The sequence below is a fragment of the Synchytrium microbalum genome (genome assembly GCF_006535985.1).
Source record: "Synchytrium microbalum strain JEL517 chromosome Unknown SmJEL517_scf0015, whole genome shotgun sequence".
Classification (NCBI taxonomy): domain Eukaryota; kingdom Fungi; phylum Chytridiomycota; class Chytridiomycetes; order Synchytriales; family Synchytriaceae; genus Synchytrium; species Synchytrium microbalum.
In genome coordinates, this window is record NW_022158364.1 from 27385 (window position 1) to 45687 (window position 18303).

Sequence of the window (18303 nt, forward strand, 5' to 3'; positions counted from 1 at the left end):
GACCCCATTCCTTTTGAGTGACTGAGTCCCCAACCAAATCAATCATAACCCTGTATTGACTGAAAAGAAGATGAGAAAACACTCCGAGCCAACTTTGCAAGATGACATGTCGACAAGAATGAAATGCAATTTCCAAAACTTACATTTCTGGTTGGATAGGTACTTGAGCTACAGCCCTCTCGACTAGAAACTTGTTCAGTAACTGCAAGGTGTGTAGACTGGTCAAAATTTCGAACATGGTATGGGCTATCTCATTATTTCCTATCTGGAAACGAGTGAACTGTCACAAAAGACTGAGGAGAAATGAAAGGTGCCGCGAAAGCCAGTTTTTCGAGCAGCTCCAAAAGACTGGAAAACATACCACAACAGGAGAGGCACCTCCGCTCGAGATTTGATTTGCACTCGTACTTGAAGACTAGAAATGAATGAAAGATCAGTACATAGTTTTTCGAAGGAACCAAATTTGACAAAAAACCCTAACGTGCAATTGATTGAGAAAACTTACTTCATGTGCATTTGATTCCAAAGTCATTGAGTTGACAGGAATTGATTGACCTACACCAGCAAGATATGGCTCCATAAACTTTTCAAAAGCCTGCTTGAACATCGTGTCATTGCTGGCATTGTTGTTTGCTGATACTGCTTTGGAGATGTCAGATTCACCGTTTCCCGACTTCTGAGCATTTGACCTTCCTTGAGCATAATCTAAGTTCAATTCAATGAGTGAATATTCAAAGTTTCGACTCATCCACGGCGATGAATGCAAGAGCAAGAGAAACCACCGCAAATGTGACTATCAGCATTTTCTGTGTTTGTATGCGCTTTACCTGCAGTGGTGGAACCAAACATGGCCATGAGCCCTCCAGCGGGAGACATTCCGGGTGGATCAAAGCCCATCGAAGGCTGCGTATTTTCCACACCACGTTCACCACCAGTACCGAAGGGAGCTCCTAAGCCTTGATTGTGATGAAAATTAGTTTGATTGATGATGAATCTCGTCGTTGATGTATGATTTTTTTGCTTTTTTTCTATGTGAGTGTTGTTGATCAAAGTATGATCTGGCGAGTATGTGATCAAAATTCAAACAGCAAGAATGTTTTCGACATCAACCCAGATTGAAATCAAGCTCGGTGAAAGAATATGATTGGATCATGATTGAGACGTACCGTATGTCCAAGATGAATGTTTGGGTCGAATTCCAGGTTGGCCATTACCATGTGTTTGAACAGGAGCAACAGAGTATGTTGCATCTATTTCAAGTTTGGATCATTCAGCTTCAAATGTTGGTTGACTTAAATGTTTTTCTTGCATGTTGCGCTGTGTGTGTGATGTGATCATGTTTGATGATGATCATAGCGATGATGACTTACTTGAGTTGGAGAATGGGGAGGGAGGGATAACAGGAGAGCGTTTCTTATCTCCAAACTTTTGTATCTTGCTTGGCGGGGAAACATCCTCCATCTCATAGTCATTGTCATTTTGTGATGAAGAGCACTTGCCCTTCACCTCCTCATCACCATGTTGCTTGTCTGACATGGTTTCAAATACTATAATATCAGTTGAACAAGTGGAAAATTGGAGGCTGTTCTAAGATTGGTACGAGTTTGTCACGACAGAACAATTTGAGTTTGTGAAACAAAAAAGATTCGTTAATTCGACGTGTGTCAAATAATAGAGTATGTCTCTATCATGATCTCGACTCACAATTCGCGTGGCTTTATCGCTTCACATACCCTCTTGTCAAGAACTCGAGTGGACCTCGTGAACATCGCATATCCCATCTCATCCTTTTTTTTATAAACCAACATGTCGAAACAGATCCCAAAGCAATCTTGATGATCTCGACAAGCTGTGTGGAATCTATGATAGAAATCGAATAGCATTTTGTCATCAACATCATATCCCACCAACCATTTCATCAGCTGCTGTCGTTTGCCTACCGTTCCGAGTAGATCCACCGTGGCTATCAAAAAATTCATCATATTCATCATCAGATTAGTCCAGAAATCATTGGTTTAGCAATTCCGACTGGCTGAGATAGATGCATACAGCCCTTTTTGTTCATGTTTACAGCCAAGTGATGTGGCGTCACATGCTTGCCAGATATCTTGCCACTCAAACGAGCAGCAAGCCACACTACTTTATATCTATCTGAATGACGTTGGTCACTTCTTTGGAGTATGGTGGCTAGCACAAAAAAAAACAACAGTGGAGTTGAGTTGTTTGACTAAACTGGCAAACCTTCGAGACTTCATACATGGCCAAAGTATCATCAAAACCACACAGCCAAAAAGGGTTTACACAAAGAAGCAGCGTGAAACGGTCATCCGCAAATCCTTCCAGAGAAATATTAGGGTTGAGTAATAGAGGATGCTTGCATATCCTAGCCAAAAAAGAGGAGCATAAGTCCGACCAGATGCTTGAAAAAGAGCTAAATCAAGGTGGAATCTCTGACCAATATTCACCGAGTGCCTTGCTCAGTGTTTCACGAAACACTATTAGCCATCTTCAACAAGAGCCTGGCACACATGGTTTGAAAAACTGCACGACGCCGAAGTGCGATCTTGCGAGAGTAGACCTTAAAAGTCGGAACAATTTGGGTCGGTGAAGTCGGATGCAAGTATGGTGAATCAAGCATTCTACTCGTTGTGACCCAATGGTCTAGATCAACCATAGTTGAGCTAGTAAAGCAAGATCCAACAGAAACTACAATGCATACCTCAGAGTATCACAACAAGTCACTGCAGAGCCACCAACCCTCTTCGTTCAATGAGACAAATAGGGTTCTGAATGCAAGGTTTGCAAGGTGAATATGTGATGAGATTAGAAGAAGTTCGGGGAATGAAGTTTGGCACGTCACTTACCAAATGCTAAATCACTTGGTGTAAGAGGACGTACAGACAATCGTAATATCAATACGACGAGAAATCCTTCAGAAATTGACAAACCCTGACTTTCAAAAGCTTGCCGCACCGAATCCACAAACTTCAAGTTGATTTGAAAAGCAACCTGACGAGAACCAGGAGATTTCCAGGGAAGTCCACTATTGCAAATAGCCTGCTTTATGTCGTCATAGACAAAACTTTCAAAGCTGCGGCAGTCAATTTGTCACTAACCTCTACGTCAGAAACAAGCACGGAGAGAGAGACAAGTCGAGGATTCAAGGCTCTGTTTGAGCTAATTGTTTGAATATGATGTCAGGTGTCGTGAACAGCAAGAGTGTGTTAAATGTTGACACACTAAGCAAGAGACAGCTCACACGAAAAGAATCTGTAAGAATCAGCAGGAGGCCGTCACAAATAATGAACAAACTTAATAATGTCCAAAACATATCGCTGAATTGTTGCTACTCTTACTTGTATTGGTCTGATAGCTATTTCGGCTTCTTCAATATTTTGCGCACAGGCTCTAATTTATTACCTAGCTTCATCGGTTAAGCATACCCAAGTCATCGTGGCTCGATGGCATAAATAAGTATTATATATTGGTAGTGGATGGGTGCGTTGTGGGGATTGAATTTCTGCATTTCATTAGTCGCATTATCCGAGGGTGGCTCTGGTTCGACTCCTGGCTCTACAACTTCATCACTACTTTTTTCCAAAAAAAAAAAAAATCTGCTCACGGATTTGTCGCTTATTTCGTCAGATGCCTTCTCGTAATTGTACACGTTCCCGCATTTGAGCAAAAATTTTCTATGGTCAACCACGATGGTTAACCCAAACATTGAAAATTAACGTTTACACAGCAGCAACCGGATGCTTTTATGTACTGAAACAAGCACAAATACATGGTAAATGCTAGAGATTTGTTGCTCCTCTGGGTTCAAGCCTGATTGCGATTCGGTGATGGGGTTTTCAGGGGTCATCACAGTTTCTGTTTGCGCAAGACGGTTCAGTTCAGATCGGATGCAGCAGAGCACATCCAGTACCGTCTGAGTATCACGACTCAAAGTTAGATACAAAAGCAAATAACATCTGCCTTTGTCCTCGAAGAATGATGTGTCGACCACCAATCACAGCTTGTCGGAGACCGTTCCCTTTCCACGTTGAGTTTACAACGCGGAGGATTGGGTATTCTTTGCCAGCTCTTACATTCGTAGTCCGGCAACTGTGAATGATTGGTTAGACCCATTTTTCAAGATCGCACAACCCCATAAACAGACTCAAGAGCATTACTTCCATATTTACTTCTGATGAATATGGACAATACCACACAGGAATTCTTATAGACACCTTCTATGCCAATTGGATTCGTAGTGGGATAAAGGGTGGGTGGAAGGAGACACGTCCACAAGGTTGCAACTTCTCACATTTAAACCGTTCTGACAGAGAAGACGTAGGAATGTCAACAAAACTGCTTCAGATGAAGCGACGAGCAAACTATCCAAAATTTCGTTGAACTTGAGGGATCCATAGTGCGAATCAGCAATTTTCGGGCTGGTATCAGAGTAGGTCCGATATTTTATTCGTTTTGGAAGAAATGTAAAGTTGGTGAGACACGAAAAGTAATTATCTCCTACGATGAAAATAGAAAGTAACCTCACAATTTCAAGCCCGTAAACCTCCTGAGTTCCGTTACATCCAGAATTCACTTCCTTGGTCACATTTGAAGAGCGAGTATACGTGTCAAGTGTACGTCTTTTGAGCATCGTACATGACACCAAGGCGGGACAAAAGCGTTTTCTAACCCGACACGATGGCAGTCCAAGCACCTCTCTGCCCCGTCCTTGCCGCAAACCTGAGCTAGACATTGCCGAAGGAGGAGTCAAAGCACCATTCAACACTCTATCCACACTCTTTAAATGCTGACGCTTCAACCCAACGGTCGCATATACACGACATGCATCACAATTCAATCTCCCCTCAGTCAGCACTGTAGATATGTCGAGCTACTTGTGGCAAGGATTTGAGTCTTGAGGCAAAGACATCAACTTTCTTCTCGACTTGCGTGTTTTGAAGAGGCCGGTGTGTTAGGTGGGATGATCTTTGTCGAGCAGCATGCGCCTGTGTTGCAAGTGAGAGACAGGGAGAGATCACGTGGTCCGAGGCGTCAACTTTATGATCCTATATACGCCAGAGCGAGGTGTTACGGTTTTTTCCATTAAAGGGACCCACAAAATAGCGTTTGTTATACCTTAAGTATGTCCATCAATAGCGCCAAGACTATTCATTGCTTCCAAAAGATGTCCTTTCCGATCTTGTCTGACATCAATTTCATTCTCTTCTCGTGATTGAAATTGTCTCACTCGAGCAGTCCTTGGTAAAGAATGCTTCTCCCAACGATTTTCATGATACTAGATTCCAAAGTAGGGTATTAATGTCAGTACGACAACAAAAGTTATCTGGAAAAAGCTTGTGCGATATTGAACGCTCAACAAAAAAGAGTGCTAATGGAAGATTATGTAGGTGCAGATGACAACGCTACTCACTAAGTTACCTTGACACTAATATCACGATATGCTTCAATTCACCACCTCGCAACAGCCGTTCCAACTTCAATGCTGGAGCTGCAGAGTGTGTCTCACAGTACCATCAGATGGATTATAATGATTATAAATACCAAATGGCAAATCATCGATCGACTCTCCAAAGAATTCCGGCTTATCTTTGTGTCCTATAGAGTACAATCTTAGTGAGTTTAGTTACAATGTCGGGCGAGTATATCCAGAACGATGTGTTGATCGACGCTGTTTGGTTCAAGATGACAAGACTGACAAGACATTTTGATTTTGAACGCAAAATTTACCTGCTAATGGAGGCTCAGTGATCGGTGGATCAACAGAATCCTTACTCGTTTGCTTCTTTTGAGCCCTTTGCGTAATTTGAGCCCTTTGCGTCTTGCAAAATGTGACGAACGGCTTGACAAATAGGAGACGCAGACACACCACGGGACAAACACGAGTCAAGATACAAGATATAAGTATATAAGGATCAACAAGGAACAACTGCATGAATGTTTGAAAATAATTACAATTCTTCAAAGCTCAGATCTTCTGAAAACTCTGTGTCGTGTTCTTTGGTTTGCTTGTTAGCTAAGACACGCAAAAACATATCAGAATATTTCACTTATGAAAGATTATGCAACTGATAGTACATACCACGGTGTGTTGGACCATGACCCTCATCAGACGTCTCTCCAAGCTCATCCAACAAGTCATCCAAAGAATCATTAGACGAAGACATTCCAACGTTATGTTGTTTCTCCTTGGAACTTGATTTCAATCCACTTGACGATGGTAAAACTTGAATCTTGGTTGTTCTGAGTAGAGGTGTCAACAAAAGTTGGTAAGCTTCTCATCCACTGTGGGATATTCTTGAAAAATCTGCTTTTTGTACTAACTTTGGTTGAGCAGGAGGTTTCAATGGTACTCTAATAATCTCCGGAGCAGCCAAAAACTCATCACTTCTACGCCCTCGTGATGTCGAAGGACGAAGATGTCCTGGTTTCACTGTTCGTTCCGACTCGGTTTCATCCTCCTCTTCCTCACCACCACTGATGGAAGGCATAGACACATTGAATGATTCTTCGTCCTTGTTGTTTTGGTCGGATCTTGCTGTTCCTCCCACAGGTTTCAATTCAACAGCTTTGAGCATCTCTTTAGACACCGCCATCATTTTCAGTGGACTTGATAGAGTCGGCGTAGTCGGTGTTATCATAGTGGCCCGTTGAAGGGTATGAGTGGATCGTCCATTTCCCTTGGACTCGGTTCGATACAATTCAGGTGCCTTGTTTGTCTTGTTGCTGTCACCACCAACAATCGTATTAATAATAAGAGATGAATCCGGCTCTGGTGACGATGACGGTGACATTACAGCTAATTTGCGCACATTGGACGGTGGACGTTGTCGTGATGGTCCATGTGGTCGTACCGGTGATTTGGGGACTGGTGCTGATCTTGTCGGTGGTGGTAGTGCAATTACTAGTTTTGAGGCTGATGGAGCTCTACCCAGTGACTGTTGCTGTTCTTGTTGAGGCTGATTACTGGCATGTTTAGCAGAATGACTGGATTTAACACTGCTGACTGATGGCCGGAAACTATGTGGTTTGTCTTCTGCTTCTGAGAGTATACCCTCTGACGATAATTCATCATCATCGTACTCGAGGTGTTTGGCTGCTGCATTTCGACTTGCAACACTCTCTTCTTCTTGGTCTCTTCGTGTTTGTAGCTGACTGGTACGAGCTGCAACACGATATTCACCATCGACTTGTGAATCCTTCTTGACTTGTTCAGCAACCACCGCTTGACCTTGTAGGTCTTCCTTACTTGGTCGTTTACGGAAGGTTTGCTTGGAGTGTTGTCGTGCTTGATGTTGATTCAACGGCTCTTCACTGGCAGGAATTGGTTGGTCGGCTGACTTGTCACTCTTGCTGCGAGTACTACTCTTACGGAAGAGTGAGCCCGTTCTTGATAGTAGGGTGTTTCCCTTTTTAGGTTCTTGTTGTTGTTTTCCTGATGCTGTCGACTGCTCTGAATTTTGTCTCGACAGTGGTCGGAATGCTCTGACTGGTGACGCCGGTGCAGACGAGTCTGTACCGCTTACTACCACCACCTCCGTTTTGGGGTGTACAGGTGACGATGGATCGCTAAAACAATCAGTCACTGAGAAAGTGTAAGGCAAAAAAATAAGCAAAAAGTGGACCTACCCTGTACTAGCAACTCCACTTTCCGACTCAGAATATTCCGTACTAGCTGCCTCTGATCTTCCACCAAAACTACTAGCTCCAGAACGTGTACGGCCTCTCAAGAAGTTAGGCATCATCTTCCAACCACCTGAAAGAGTCCTAGCTCTTTTACGCTCAGTTTGCTCCTCATGCATGAGACGTATTACATCATTATCGACGGGTACTCCAGCAAAGTGCAGTCGTGTCGGTGATGATGGACCTGAAGGATTACGAAGAATGGATTTCGTCGGGGATGGTGGAGTTGATGTGGAGTATCTTTCCGTGCCGCCTGTTGCTGGATTTCCGGATAGTGTCGACATGGCAGATGGTGGTTGATCGATAGATGCGTCACGATATGATGTTGATGCACCTAGATTTTAAAAAGTATTAATTATTTTAAAATAGTGAACGTCCGAAAAAAAATCACCAGACGTAAGAGGTAAAATATACCCTATACTCACGAGGTTTGCTGACAGGTCCAGTTGGTTTACCCTTTGGCACATCATCGATAGCTTTAGCAGACTCCTTTCTCCCCAAATCCAATTTAGGTGGCTTGACACGTTCTCTAAACCACCCAGTAACAGCAGCTTCCAAATGATCTTCCAACCATGGTCGAATCATTCCATATCCATAAGCGTCCTCTTCATGTTGCCTGGCATGCTGCTTCTCCAGATCGCGCCATTTAATATTCAGCTCAGATTCTATAATCGGATCTCTACCCCATCGTTCGAGGAGATTCGGTAAAGTAATTCCCATTTTGGATAATTGAGCGTCTACAACTTGATTCACGATTACTTTTTCTCGTGCGATTGCTTGGGCAGAGTGTGCGTATAGGGTATGTAGCCACGGAGCTTCATTCTTCATTGGTTGTTCGACGTGGTCTTCGAGGAGAGACATTACTGAGCGACGTCGTGAAGGGGAAGCTGGGGTTTGTGATGCATCACTCATCAGCTCGTCGTCTGTGCCTACAGCTTCGTTAACACCCGTCGTGAGTTTCGGCACACTTGTTGATTGAGACATTTTGGCAATGTTGTGAGCACTACTGGCTGTATCGACTACCGATGCCCGTCTTTTTGGTGGGCTGGCTAAATTGTTTTTGAGACGGTTGATTTCATCAGAGGCTTCCGTGAGTCGTTTTTCCAAGTCTCGTTTGTCCTATTGAGCAAAAACAAGGTTATAAAAAAAAAGGTTTTCCTCATAACTACAGGTCAAACTATAACTTACATTCTGCTCAATAGTCTGCTTCATATTCCGTATTTCGGCTTCTAACCTATCTCCCAACTCTTTTAATACCAAACTTTGATGATCTTCTATCTTCGAAACCAAGGTTCTTGAACTCATCTCCTTTCTCAAAGGAGATTGTTTCGGAGTATCAGTATCATCTTCCAAAGTCCCCACAAATGAAGTCAGCTTTGTAGGCTGGGAAGCTTTTTCAATAAGAGCAGTCAATGCTGCCTTTTCAGCTGCCAACATGTTTCGATCTTGATCAATCTCTTGGTGAATTTGCGACTTCATGTTTTGTAATTCACGTTCGTATTTCAGACGTTCTTGCTTGTATAGGTCTTCCATGTTGATCTATGCAAAAGAAAATCAGGATTTACTGATAGCGTGGATGTGTGTTGGTCACAAATGCAGCGTCCACAAACCTGTCGATGAATCAACTCCTTCTCCAATTTATGCTCCATTTCTTCACGCAGTTTTCGTTCAGTGTCCATGACTCGTCCAGTAAATCGTTCAATGACTGCCGTAATCTTGTCTAGAGTTTGCAAATCAATCACACCAGGAGGCAATCTAGGTTCAACAGGTGCTGCTTGCTGTATAATAACAGGTTGAGGAGTTGGTGCTGTTGGTGGGGGAGCTGCAACTATTGCAGGAGGTGGTGGTTTATCCAAATAATTCTCGTTATCCGGATGACGACGACGTAAATGTGCGTCGAGAAAGTGTTCAGAGTTGAATACTTTGGGACAGTAACGGCATCTCTGTAATGTTGAGAGAGAGAGAGTTGGATTCAGAAAGAGTAAGTGCAAAAAAAGCAGACGCATTGCTTGATATTCACATTGTACGAAGCAGGCACTGGACCACTGCCTGGATGACCTGGACCATTTGGCAACTTGGCCATGATCTGATATGCAAAAAGACTCTTCCTGAGCATTCTATTGTCTTTTCTCAATACCGCAATCTCATTCAGCTTAAAAAGTGAGAGTTTTAGAAACAAGCGCCATGCAGTAGGTCACAGATGTCTTACATGACTATCAGTCACTTTTATGGCGTCAGCAGCACTAGCAGAAGCGCGTTCCAACTCTTCAGCAACACATCTGCGATCCTCCACCAGATAGTCCTGCGTATGTAGCAGATACTCGACCATTAGCTGAGACAGCTTGAAGAGCTTTACAAAGTTTGGATCCACAAAGCGTAAATCTAAGAAGGCATTGAATAGATCAGATATGTGAAGATGACATGTGATCTTCTTCGCTACGTGCAGGATGAGCATACCTTCAGCTTCAATGTCGCAAAATGCAATATTTTCAGTAACTTCTTGTAGTGAGTCCAAGTCGACCTGGAAGAAGATGAAAAGATCAGTATGGCTCTTGAATATGGCCAAGTACAAAGCAAGTGGTTGACAAGTCACGACTCTTGTTTACCTCTCTAATGATGTTGTCTAGTTGAACACCAGCGAGAGCGCGCCAGTTAAGACGTTCTCGTCTCCTTCTGAAATAGAAGCCATTTGAAGCATTCTTTGGATCGTCAGGTGTGGTGCGATTGGTATTGATCTTGTGTTTTGGACTTGAATTGTCTTGCTGGCGCGATTTGTCAAAGAGTCCAGCAGGAGGTAAGAATCCATTTGGTATGCTATCTACAGTGGCAGCCATAGATCTACAATTTGGCAGGCCACGTAATAGAAGTCTCTACGCCTCTCCTGGCCGAGCGAGGTTGAATTTTTGGATGTTTGCTAGCAAACTTCAACTTTTCCTTTAGACAACACACAAAATCAACAAATTTCGAGTGTCGCTGATTCACTCAATACAATAGCAGGAGAGCTTATTTAATTCGCCAGCCACACGTATATATAGTGTCGACCGAGTCTAATAGTTAAATCGAGCATTCCCTGACTTCAAAAGGCCAAATTGGACAGACATCAATTTGGCAAATTACGAGAATTAGGGAAGCTAGTGTGCCAGCATCAGAACTGGTGGTGCCCGAAGATTTGAGAGATTTTGAAGTACTTCAATATAGGTGCTGGTGTTTGCTTTGGAAGCGCCACAACTGGATACAGTGATACCTTGTTTGGGGCAGCCAAGTCGAAAGCTATAGTCTATAAACTACCTCACTTCAACCAAGAGCTGATTGTTGGGTGTCTCTTCTGCCAAAATATGGAAGGTCGCGATGGAGCTGTGCAAGCAGGCTACGATCTCCATATTCATGATCACTTAGTTGATGAGCGGGTCCAGGATTCTCAAACTGTGCTGGACGCCCAAAGAACAGCAAATATCGTTCTGGCGATTCTAGCTGCAGTGAGGGCTATAGCTCGTTGATGGGTTATTGTTAATGGTAATCGTAATATCATAATTTAGTGTCAGACTGTCAAAGTTGCAGAGAAGGAACGTGTCATATGTCAAGAATCCAAGTGGATAGTTTTCAATTGTAATATAATAGATCATTTTCACAAACAAGGTACAATTACATTTCGCAAACATCTAGTCGTGAATTCAGCATTAGGTGATCTAGTCTAGAATTCAATTACGAGGGCTCGCTTTGCCATAACATCTCTTTAACTGAAGCAAAAACAAAGTAAATGCTTGTTCAATTGGGTTCTTAACGAGGAATTCTCACTCTTGCTTCTCCAGCTCGATTGAACAGTGACAAAAAATGTCGGTAACATTCGGCGGAGGTAATGTACTGTTCTTATAATTCATTCAAAGCACTCACAACAATATAATTAATTCTGCGTTATGTTTACTTAGACGAAGTATCCGCCATTGTGATGGACTTTGGGTCATCAATTACAAAAGCTGGCTATGCTGGAGAAGACACTCCAAGAGCTGTCTTCCCGTCATGGCTCGGTGTCCCCCCTGGATCTGATACAGTCGACAACAATATAAAGGGTAAACAGCCAATCCTACCTACCGACGATGCTATGGATGTCGATTTAAGACCAAATACTCAACATCCTGTAAAGAAACGTAAAAAGAGATTTGTGGGAGAGAATCAAGCATACTTGTGGCAACCTGCTGTTGAAATGAAGAATCCTTTCGTGGATGGTGTCTGTAAGTTGGACTGTTTATGAACTATTGACCAGCACCTAACAATCCCATTAAACAGTACAAGACTTTGACTTGTTGGAGTCCTTATGGGATCATGCCATGTATGGAAGTCTCCGTGTCAATACTACAGAACACCCACTATTATTGTCAGAAGCACCCTTCAATGTACAAAAGACTCGAGAAAAGCTCACAGAGCTGGCATTCGAAAAGTATGGCGTGCCTGCATTCTATCTGGAAAAGAGTCCTATATTGTCTGCTTTCGCTTTTGGACGTGGATCTGCCTTGGTCGTTGAATCAGGAGCTGGAAGTACATGTGTCACGCCGGTGTCTGAAGGTCACATACTTCGAAAAGGTATGATCGTAAATCTGTTGGGCTATATTTTTGCATCGTTGAAGTGACATCCTTTTGTTGCTAGGACTCAAACGACAACCTATTGCTGGTGACTTTTTGACTCGGCAAGCTGAATTGTACTTGAGACATGCCGGTGTCGTTGTCGAGCCCCAATATCTCGTGTATCAGAAACAACCAGTCGATGCAAATGCTGCACCTATATACACTCGTCGTGATCGAGCAGGAACGACTCAAAGCTGGCATCGTCAGGCCACCTTGGTATGTGTTGAGTGAGCCGTGCACCGTTTTCTTCGAATTCTCATTCCACCAACATTCCCATTTTGTAGAGGGCAGTGAATGATTTCAAAGAGACTGTTTGTATTGCTTGGGACAAGGAACCATACAATGAGCCGTGAGCTGGTTTTGTCGCGTAACTGGTGCAAATTGTCTGCTGATTTCTTTAGCATTCATAGATACGCATTGACAAAAGGAGCCAAATCGTACGAGTTCCCTACTGGCTTCAACCGGTCGTTTGGTATAGAGAGAACCAAGATTATGGAAACATTGTTTGATCCTGCCTATGCTCTTAAAGAATATGTTCGTGTTGACACACTGCTCCTCTGAGCACATCCAAGTATTTACTATCTGGTTTTTTATATTAGGAAACTGATCCAAATGTTCAATATGTCGGTATTGGAAACCTGATAAAGCAATCTATCGACACAATCGATCCCGACATTCGACCAATGATGGTGAGCAATATCATTCTCACTGGTGGAAATACCTTGATTCCTGGACTGTTGGATCGTCTCCAGACCATGTTGTCTCGTATGCCTGGAAACGTAAGCCCATTCTGTAACGATTGTAATTATTTTGTGATTGTCGAAAAGTTTTAACGATAAATCTTCCATGTTTTTTAGGGCAAAGTCAGAGTAAGTGCTTCATCACAACCTGTTGAACGTAAATTTGGTGCATGGATTGGGGGTTCCATTTTGTCTTCTCTTGGTACCTTCCATCAGTTGTGGGTGGCAAAGAGGGAATATGAAGAGAATGGTGTGAATGTTTGCGAAAAGTACTTGCATTAGATAAAAGCAACACCATAGTTAAAACCTTGTATATATACTTTTGTGAATCACAAGTGAGCTGTATGAAAGACCAAAGCGTATGAACTGGTGATGAGCATGGCCTAAGAAAAGGGCGCTTCAACTCTTATCCATATTCAAATCATTTCACTCATACTACAATGCTATGTTCTAATCGACGAGAGCTTCTAAATGTGTATGATTTTACCTCCATTCGAGCTATATTTCAATATACGTTTCTTCAACCTATTTTGCACTTCCATCCACACAAATATGAGGAAAGCCTTTTGGACCATCATATAATATTTAAACACTAACTAAAGACTTCGGCCTTTCTTTGGCGACCTGGACCTTCAGCTTTCGAATGTACGCATGAGTATCATCCATGGTGCCTTCTGCGCATAGGAGCTATCCCTTCAGACAAGTCATACACTGCGAAGGTATCTTCTGCGGTTCGTTTGCCATATACTGGTTGTGCGAAGATCAGACACACATTTATAGCGCTCTGAACCGTGAAGTGGCAATACGATCTGCCAATTCACGAGATATGACAGTTTTCCAGCAGAACACAGACTTCAGTTTTCTCAGTTTGGTAGCGACAAGCGCAAGACAGTGCTCATCACATTTATCGGGAAGAACCAGAGTTACGAGATTCGGACAGCAGTCTACTATCACTTGCAACTTCAAGGACTCTAGTCCGTACTCCCAACCATGAACACCGAGTTAAACGCGTTGTGACCCGTATCGAATAAAAAAAGAGGCGGGCATTCTTTTCGTTGCGTGCCAAGGTTACCCTTGTGAGGTTTGGGATGTGACAATGGAGTGGCGGATTGAAGGATGATTGACGGATGCGTCGGATTCTATATACATTTCCCGTAGATTTAAGGAAATGACGTTCCACCACTTTGGGAAGGAGAGTTGAAGAGTGCTCCATACGGTGGTCTGGGAATGGATCTAATATGGTACAAAGGCTGAGATACTCGATTTTACAATTGACCTCTGGTGAGGCCAAAGACTTCAATATCTGACTATTGTAAGTTCGGCCTCCTTCAGTAGAGAGTACCATCTTCTTCAGATTGACAAAGGGATACAAAGCTGAGACTGGCATGGTGCGGTCACAACCCGAAAACCATAGTTCTGTAAGAGTTTCCGTGCTCGAGTTTTGCAAGTGTTGCAAAAGGCTAAATGTGAATCCATTATCTATGTCACACTTTATATTGAATGTATCCACTTTGAGATACAATATCGCTTTCAGGATTGGCATTGATGGTGGTCTGCTAATGTAGATACTGGCTATACAGTTGGTGTTCCTGGATACAAACCAGCGAGCTACTTGATCGTTCACTAGCCTGTCAACACCCCGGCCTTTTTGGTCCCAGAAACTTATAGTAGATAGATTTCGAGTGTGGGTAAGCACGCTGACGATGTAATTGTATACTGTAACCTGACGTAGATTACTGCAACGTTCCATGAGACGGATGACACGTTGTTCATCGAGATACATGTACGGGACGCTACAAAAGCAGAGAGAGAGAAACTTGAGGTTGGGTTCCAATATGGGATGTTCATTTCCAGCTTGGACCTTACCAATCACAAGGCGAGTCCGCAGCGTCAATAACGCCGATAGGCCTACCAACAAGCTCATACTTTTGACATGTTTCAGCGCATCTTGACCGAAAAATGTTTGATTTGACAGAATGGCTTGGGGCTTGTGATTTTGTGATGGCAATAGCGAGTAAGAGGATAGCCTTCAAAAGGTGGTGGCAACCCTTGGTAAAGTATTCGAAGAGCTTATTTTGAAGGCGGCATTTGCGACAACTTAAGGTACTGGAAATCATCAAAGAACTTACACATTCATTCCATTGCTTTGATGCCCTAGCTACTTGAGCAAGACTTTTCATATTGACACCTCCATACTTCTTTACGAATTCAAGTATTTTGTCAATAAGTTCCGTAGGCAACCAGCCTCCTTCTTAAGTGATCTCGGCCATCTATTTGAAAAATGACTGATATTGTGAGTTGGGTGCGCAGATGCGCAGATCAGCATGCCATTTAATTGTAAACAGTGAGATAGGACATCACTGATTTAGTTGTCTCTCTACCTAGTTCCGTTTGGACTTGCGCCGTTCACGTTCTCAGCTCCGACATAGATAGACGAATCTTTTACGTGGTTTAAGTCAGGACGCGCTTCACGAGTGTACTTAGTACTTACGCGAAGGATTCAGTTTTAAATCCATTAGTGCATTATCTGCACGTAGGACCCGGTCCTTAGGACCGTAGCTCAACTCAACAGCATCCACATCTCAGGACTGACATCCTTCTCGCACAGCACATTTAGGAATTTAGTGGCAAGATGAGCTCTGCAGGAACACTCAAGAACTTTGTGGTCTTGCATACCAAAACTGCCAAGATCCACTTTACAAAGAACTGTAAGTTTTGCCCATAGCCGCTGGTGTCCGCAATAAACTGACAAAGATCTCTTGCTAGTTCAAGGAGATGCACTAGATCAGAGGTACATTCCATCTATTATACTAATTCCTTTCATGGATATATTGCGTGTTCACTTGATCTCACCCTACATCGGCCCTTAGTTTGCTCGTCGCATTCTCATCAACAATTTCAACATTATGCAACTCGCTACTGGGAGAAGGAATACGAGAAATTGTTTCCGTTAATGGACGTCTAGTCTATCGTGAATTTGGATCTGTATGTTGGCGCTCTCGCAAGTCTGTGTTTGATGCCTGAACCCTCGTAGACAATGATTTATGCTTTACTACCACTAGTTTGTGTTTATTGCTCATTGTGATTTGCAGACGAGTAGTGCTGTTGCTCAAGCTGTGCTGAGAGACATTGGTGGCATTTGTGAGGTACAGGGCTACAATCAAGCTGCAGGATGAAAATCACCTCAATTCATTCATATTTGAATATTTAGCTACTGTTTGGAAGTTGCGAATTTTGGGAAGAGGATTACTTTGATCTTAATGGTGCTCAGGTGAGATAATGCTCCCATTGGGTGGGGAAGAATTGTCTCATATATCTCACAACTGTGCATTTAGGACGTTGTGGGCATGTTTTTCAAAAGGACATCTCCAGATCCAGCCTCTATAGTAGGAGGAACGGAGCAGGTACGTGCTACAGAGATGTGCATTGCATAGTACCGAGCTTATTGGTTAGTCCCGGATCAAAGGTGTTTCTTGAACCCGAAGTTTGCGAGAGACTAGACAAGCTGTTGGCATATCTAGAATCACAGAACGGAGTCTGTGGAAGTGGAACAATGCTAATATTGGGCGACTCAGTGTTGTACTCACGCTTTGGATTACAGGAGACGCGAATGGTATAACGTGACAACTTCGAGGTTTTTTTTCGCTCGCGATCTCATCACGACATTCATTCACATGATAGATTCTCAAGTATCACAAGGCTCGACCATTGGGCACAACTTCAGTCCGTTTCACGCCAGTCTTTTGTTACAACTCGTGGAGGAATTTGTATACCGTCCGAATTGGAAACTATGTCTTGGTGGTTTTGACTTATATCGACAAGGCATTTGCACCACTGGAACGTAAAATCGCACAGTTTCGTATTGCCTTTACCCAATCACGTTTAGAGATTCCGATAGAGGTACTTATACATTTTGGGCAGGTTGTTTTGCTGATGACTAACGCTTGGAATACTACTTCTACACAGGAACCACCGATTCTGTTAAGAATGTATGCCAAACGAGAGACACTGGCTATGCTGTATCATAACATCAAGACGGGAACATCCATCTTTCCCCAGTTACGGCCAGGACCTGAAGTTCAGCAAAAGGAGATTATGAATTCATTCTGGACGTTCTTTTCTGAAGCTGTGTATGTAACATGAAATCCTGAGTTGTGCTTGTGGCAATCTGCTATTTAACTTACTCCTCGTTTTTGCTCAGGTCTAATTTGAGTGTGGCTGGAGTAACTGAATGGTCGATATCTCGAGACCAATATCGATTCTATGCTCGATCCGAAGGTACTGTGAACGAGCGTCCCTTTGTTGACCAAGGGCGTCTTTCCAGTTGAACTAACACTTTGATGACTTGAGCAGGTATTCACAAGCTCTATGTGCTGTACGTGTGACGTTGCTTATATACGCAATCTAAGCGAGATGGTAGCACCATTCTAACTGCTCCACGTTTAGGTTCACGGCTGAATCCATGTCTGCACCATCAGCCAATGTAGCGAGCGAAATACTTCAATCTATATTGCAGCATCGACAACTTCACTAGAGATATAGTTCTTAAGATTACATTGTTGCTTGGGGGTTCTCTAATATAGTGAAGAGAGACTTTAGTGAAGAGAGGTTGTAGGGTCAAGAATACGATTTGTTGGTGCAAATGTTGTGGCATTGATACCACAGATCAAACAACTACATACCCATTTATTGTTCAGCAGCAGCCAGCCGCATCATCCTTCTCTTGACCAGCTTATCTCGTTCAAATTCCAGTTTGTCTAGTTGACTTCTTTCAAAATTGTGCACAAGGACACCCAATCCGGCAAATGCAGCAAAGAAGAGAGCATGTATATGTGGCCCTATCATAAACGAATCGTAAGCACGTCTGATGAGTGATGGAATGCATGTGTATCCTCTTACTGGAAGATATTGGACGTCCTTGTAATCCTAACGCCCAAATTCTAACAAAGACACCGGCAGCTCCGAAACCGGTTGCGACGTAGATGGCTTGAGGCGATGTGCCTCCTAGCTTTTGAGCTTCTCTGCTTGTTGATAATAGTGACATTTTACTGTATGCTTGATTGTGTTGTTGAAGTTTGAAGTCAACGAAACGGCAAGATACCAGCACCAAACTCTCTTCAACTGTGAAAGTAAACCGATAGCAAGGTGCCAACTTTCAAAAGTATCAATACAATTATAAAACGTACAACTGAACGCGTCTCTTAATCGTAAAAATGTGGTTGTAACTTTGAAGACAGCTCACACC

The 18303-nt window shown here is 43.0% G+C and overlaps 4 protein-coding genes across 4 annotated transcripts; 2 read left to right on the top strand and 2 right to left on the bottom strand.

Annotated features, from left to right (window-relative positions):
• Window positions 1-5966: 5966 nt before the first annotated feature.
• Window positions 5967-10532, bottom strand: SmJEL517_g03055 (uncharacterized protein; the record flags this gene model as incomplete). Its single annotated transcript, XM_031168983.1, has 11 exons — window positions 5967-6031; window positions 6098-6258; window positions 6340-7584; window positions 7645-8032; window positions 8124-8817; window positions 8887-9237; window positions 9309-9641; window positions 9719-9850; window positions 9908-10080; window positions 10156-10219; window positions 10305-10532. 11 exons carry the CDS (start codon window positions 10530-10532, stop codon window positions 5967-5969), a joined length of 3834 nt encoding a protein of 1277 aa, XP_031024985.1.
• A 997-nt stretch (window positions 10533-11529) lies between these two features.
• On the top strand, window positions 11530-13340 carry SmJEL517_g03056 (uncharacterized protein; the record flags this gene model as incomplete). Its single annotated transcript, XM_031168984.1, has 8 exons — window positions 11530-11551; window positions 11625-11927; window positions 11983-12276; window positions 12341-12534; window positions 12603-12667; window positions 12729-12852; window positions 12918-13097; window positions 13176-13340. The coding sequence occupies 8 exons, from the start codon at window positions 11530-11532 to the stop codon at window positions 13338-13340; spliced, it is 1347 nt and encodes a 448-aa protein (XP_031024988.1).
• A 2350-nt stretch (window positions 13341-15690) lies between these two features.
• On the top strand, window positions 15691-17592 carry SmJEL517_g03057 (uncharacterized protein; the record flags this gene model as incomplete). Its single annotated transcript, XM_031168985.1, has 12 exons — window positions 15691-15766; window positions 15825-15849; window positions 15929-16043; window positions 16121-16204; window positions 16270-16329; window positions 16394-16462; window positions 16525-16671; window positions 16740-16958; window positions 17025-17188; window positions 17260-17336; window positions 17412-17433; window positions 17505-17592. 12 exons carry the CDS (start codon window positions 15691-15693, stop codon window positions 17590-17592), a joined length of 1146 nt encoding a protein of 381 aa, XP_031024987.1.
• A 152-nt stretch (window positions 17593-17744) lies between these two features.
• SmJEL517_g03058 (uncharacterized protein) lies at window positions 17745-18102 on the bottom strand (the record flags this gene model as incomplete). The annotated part of the gene is made up of 2 exons (XM_031168986.1): window positions 17745-17896; window positions 17958-18102. The coding sequence occupies 2 exons, from the start codon at window positions 18100-18102 to the stop codon at window positions 17745-17747; spliced, it is 297 nt and encodes a 98-aa protein (XP_031024994.1).
• Between the last annotated feature and the right edge of the window lie 201 nt (window positions 18103-18303).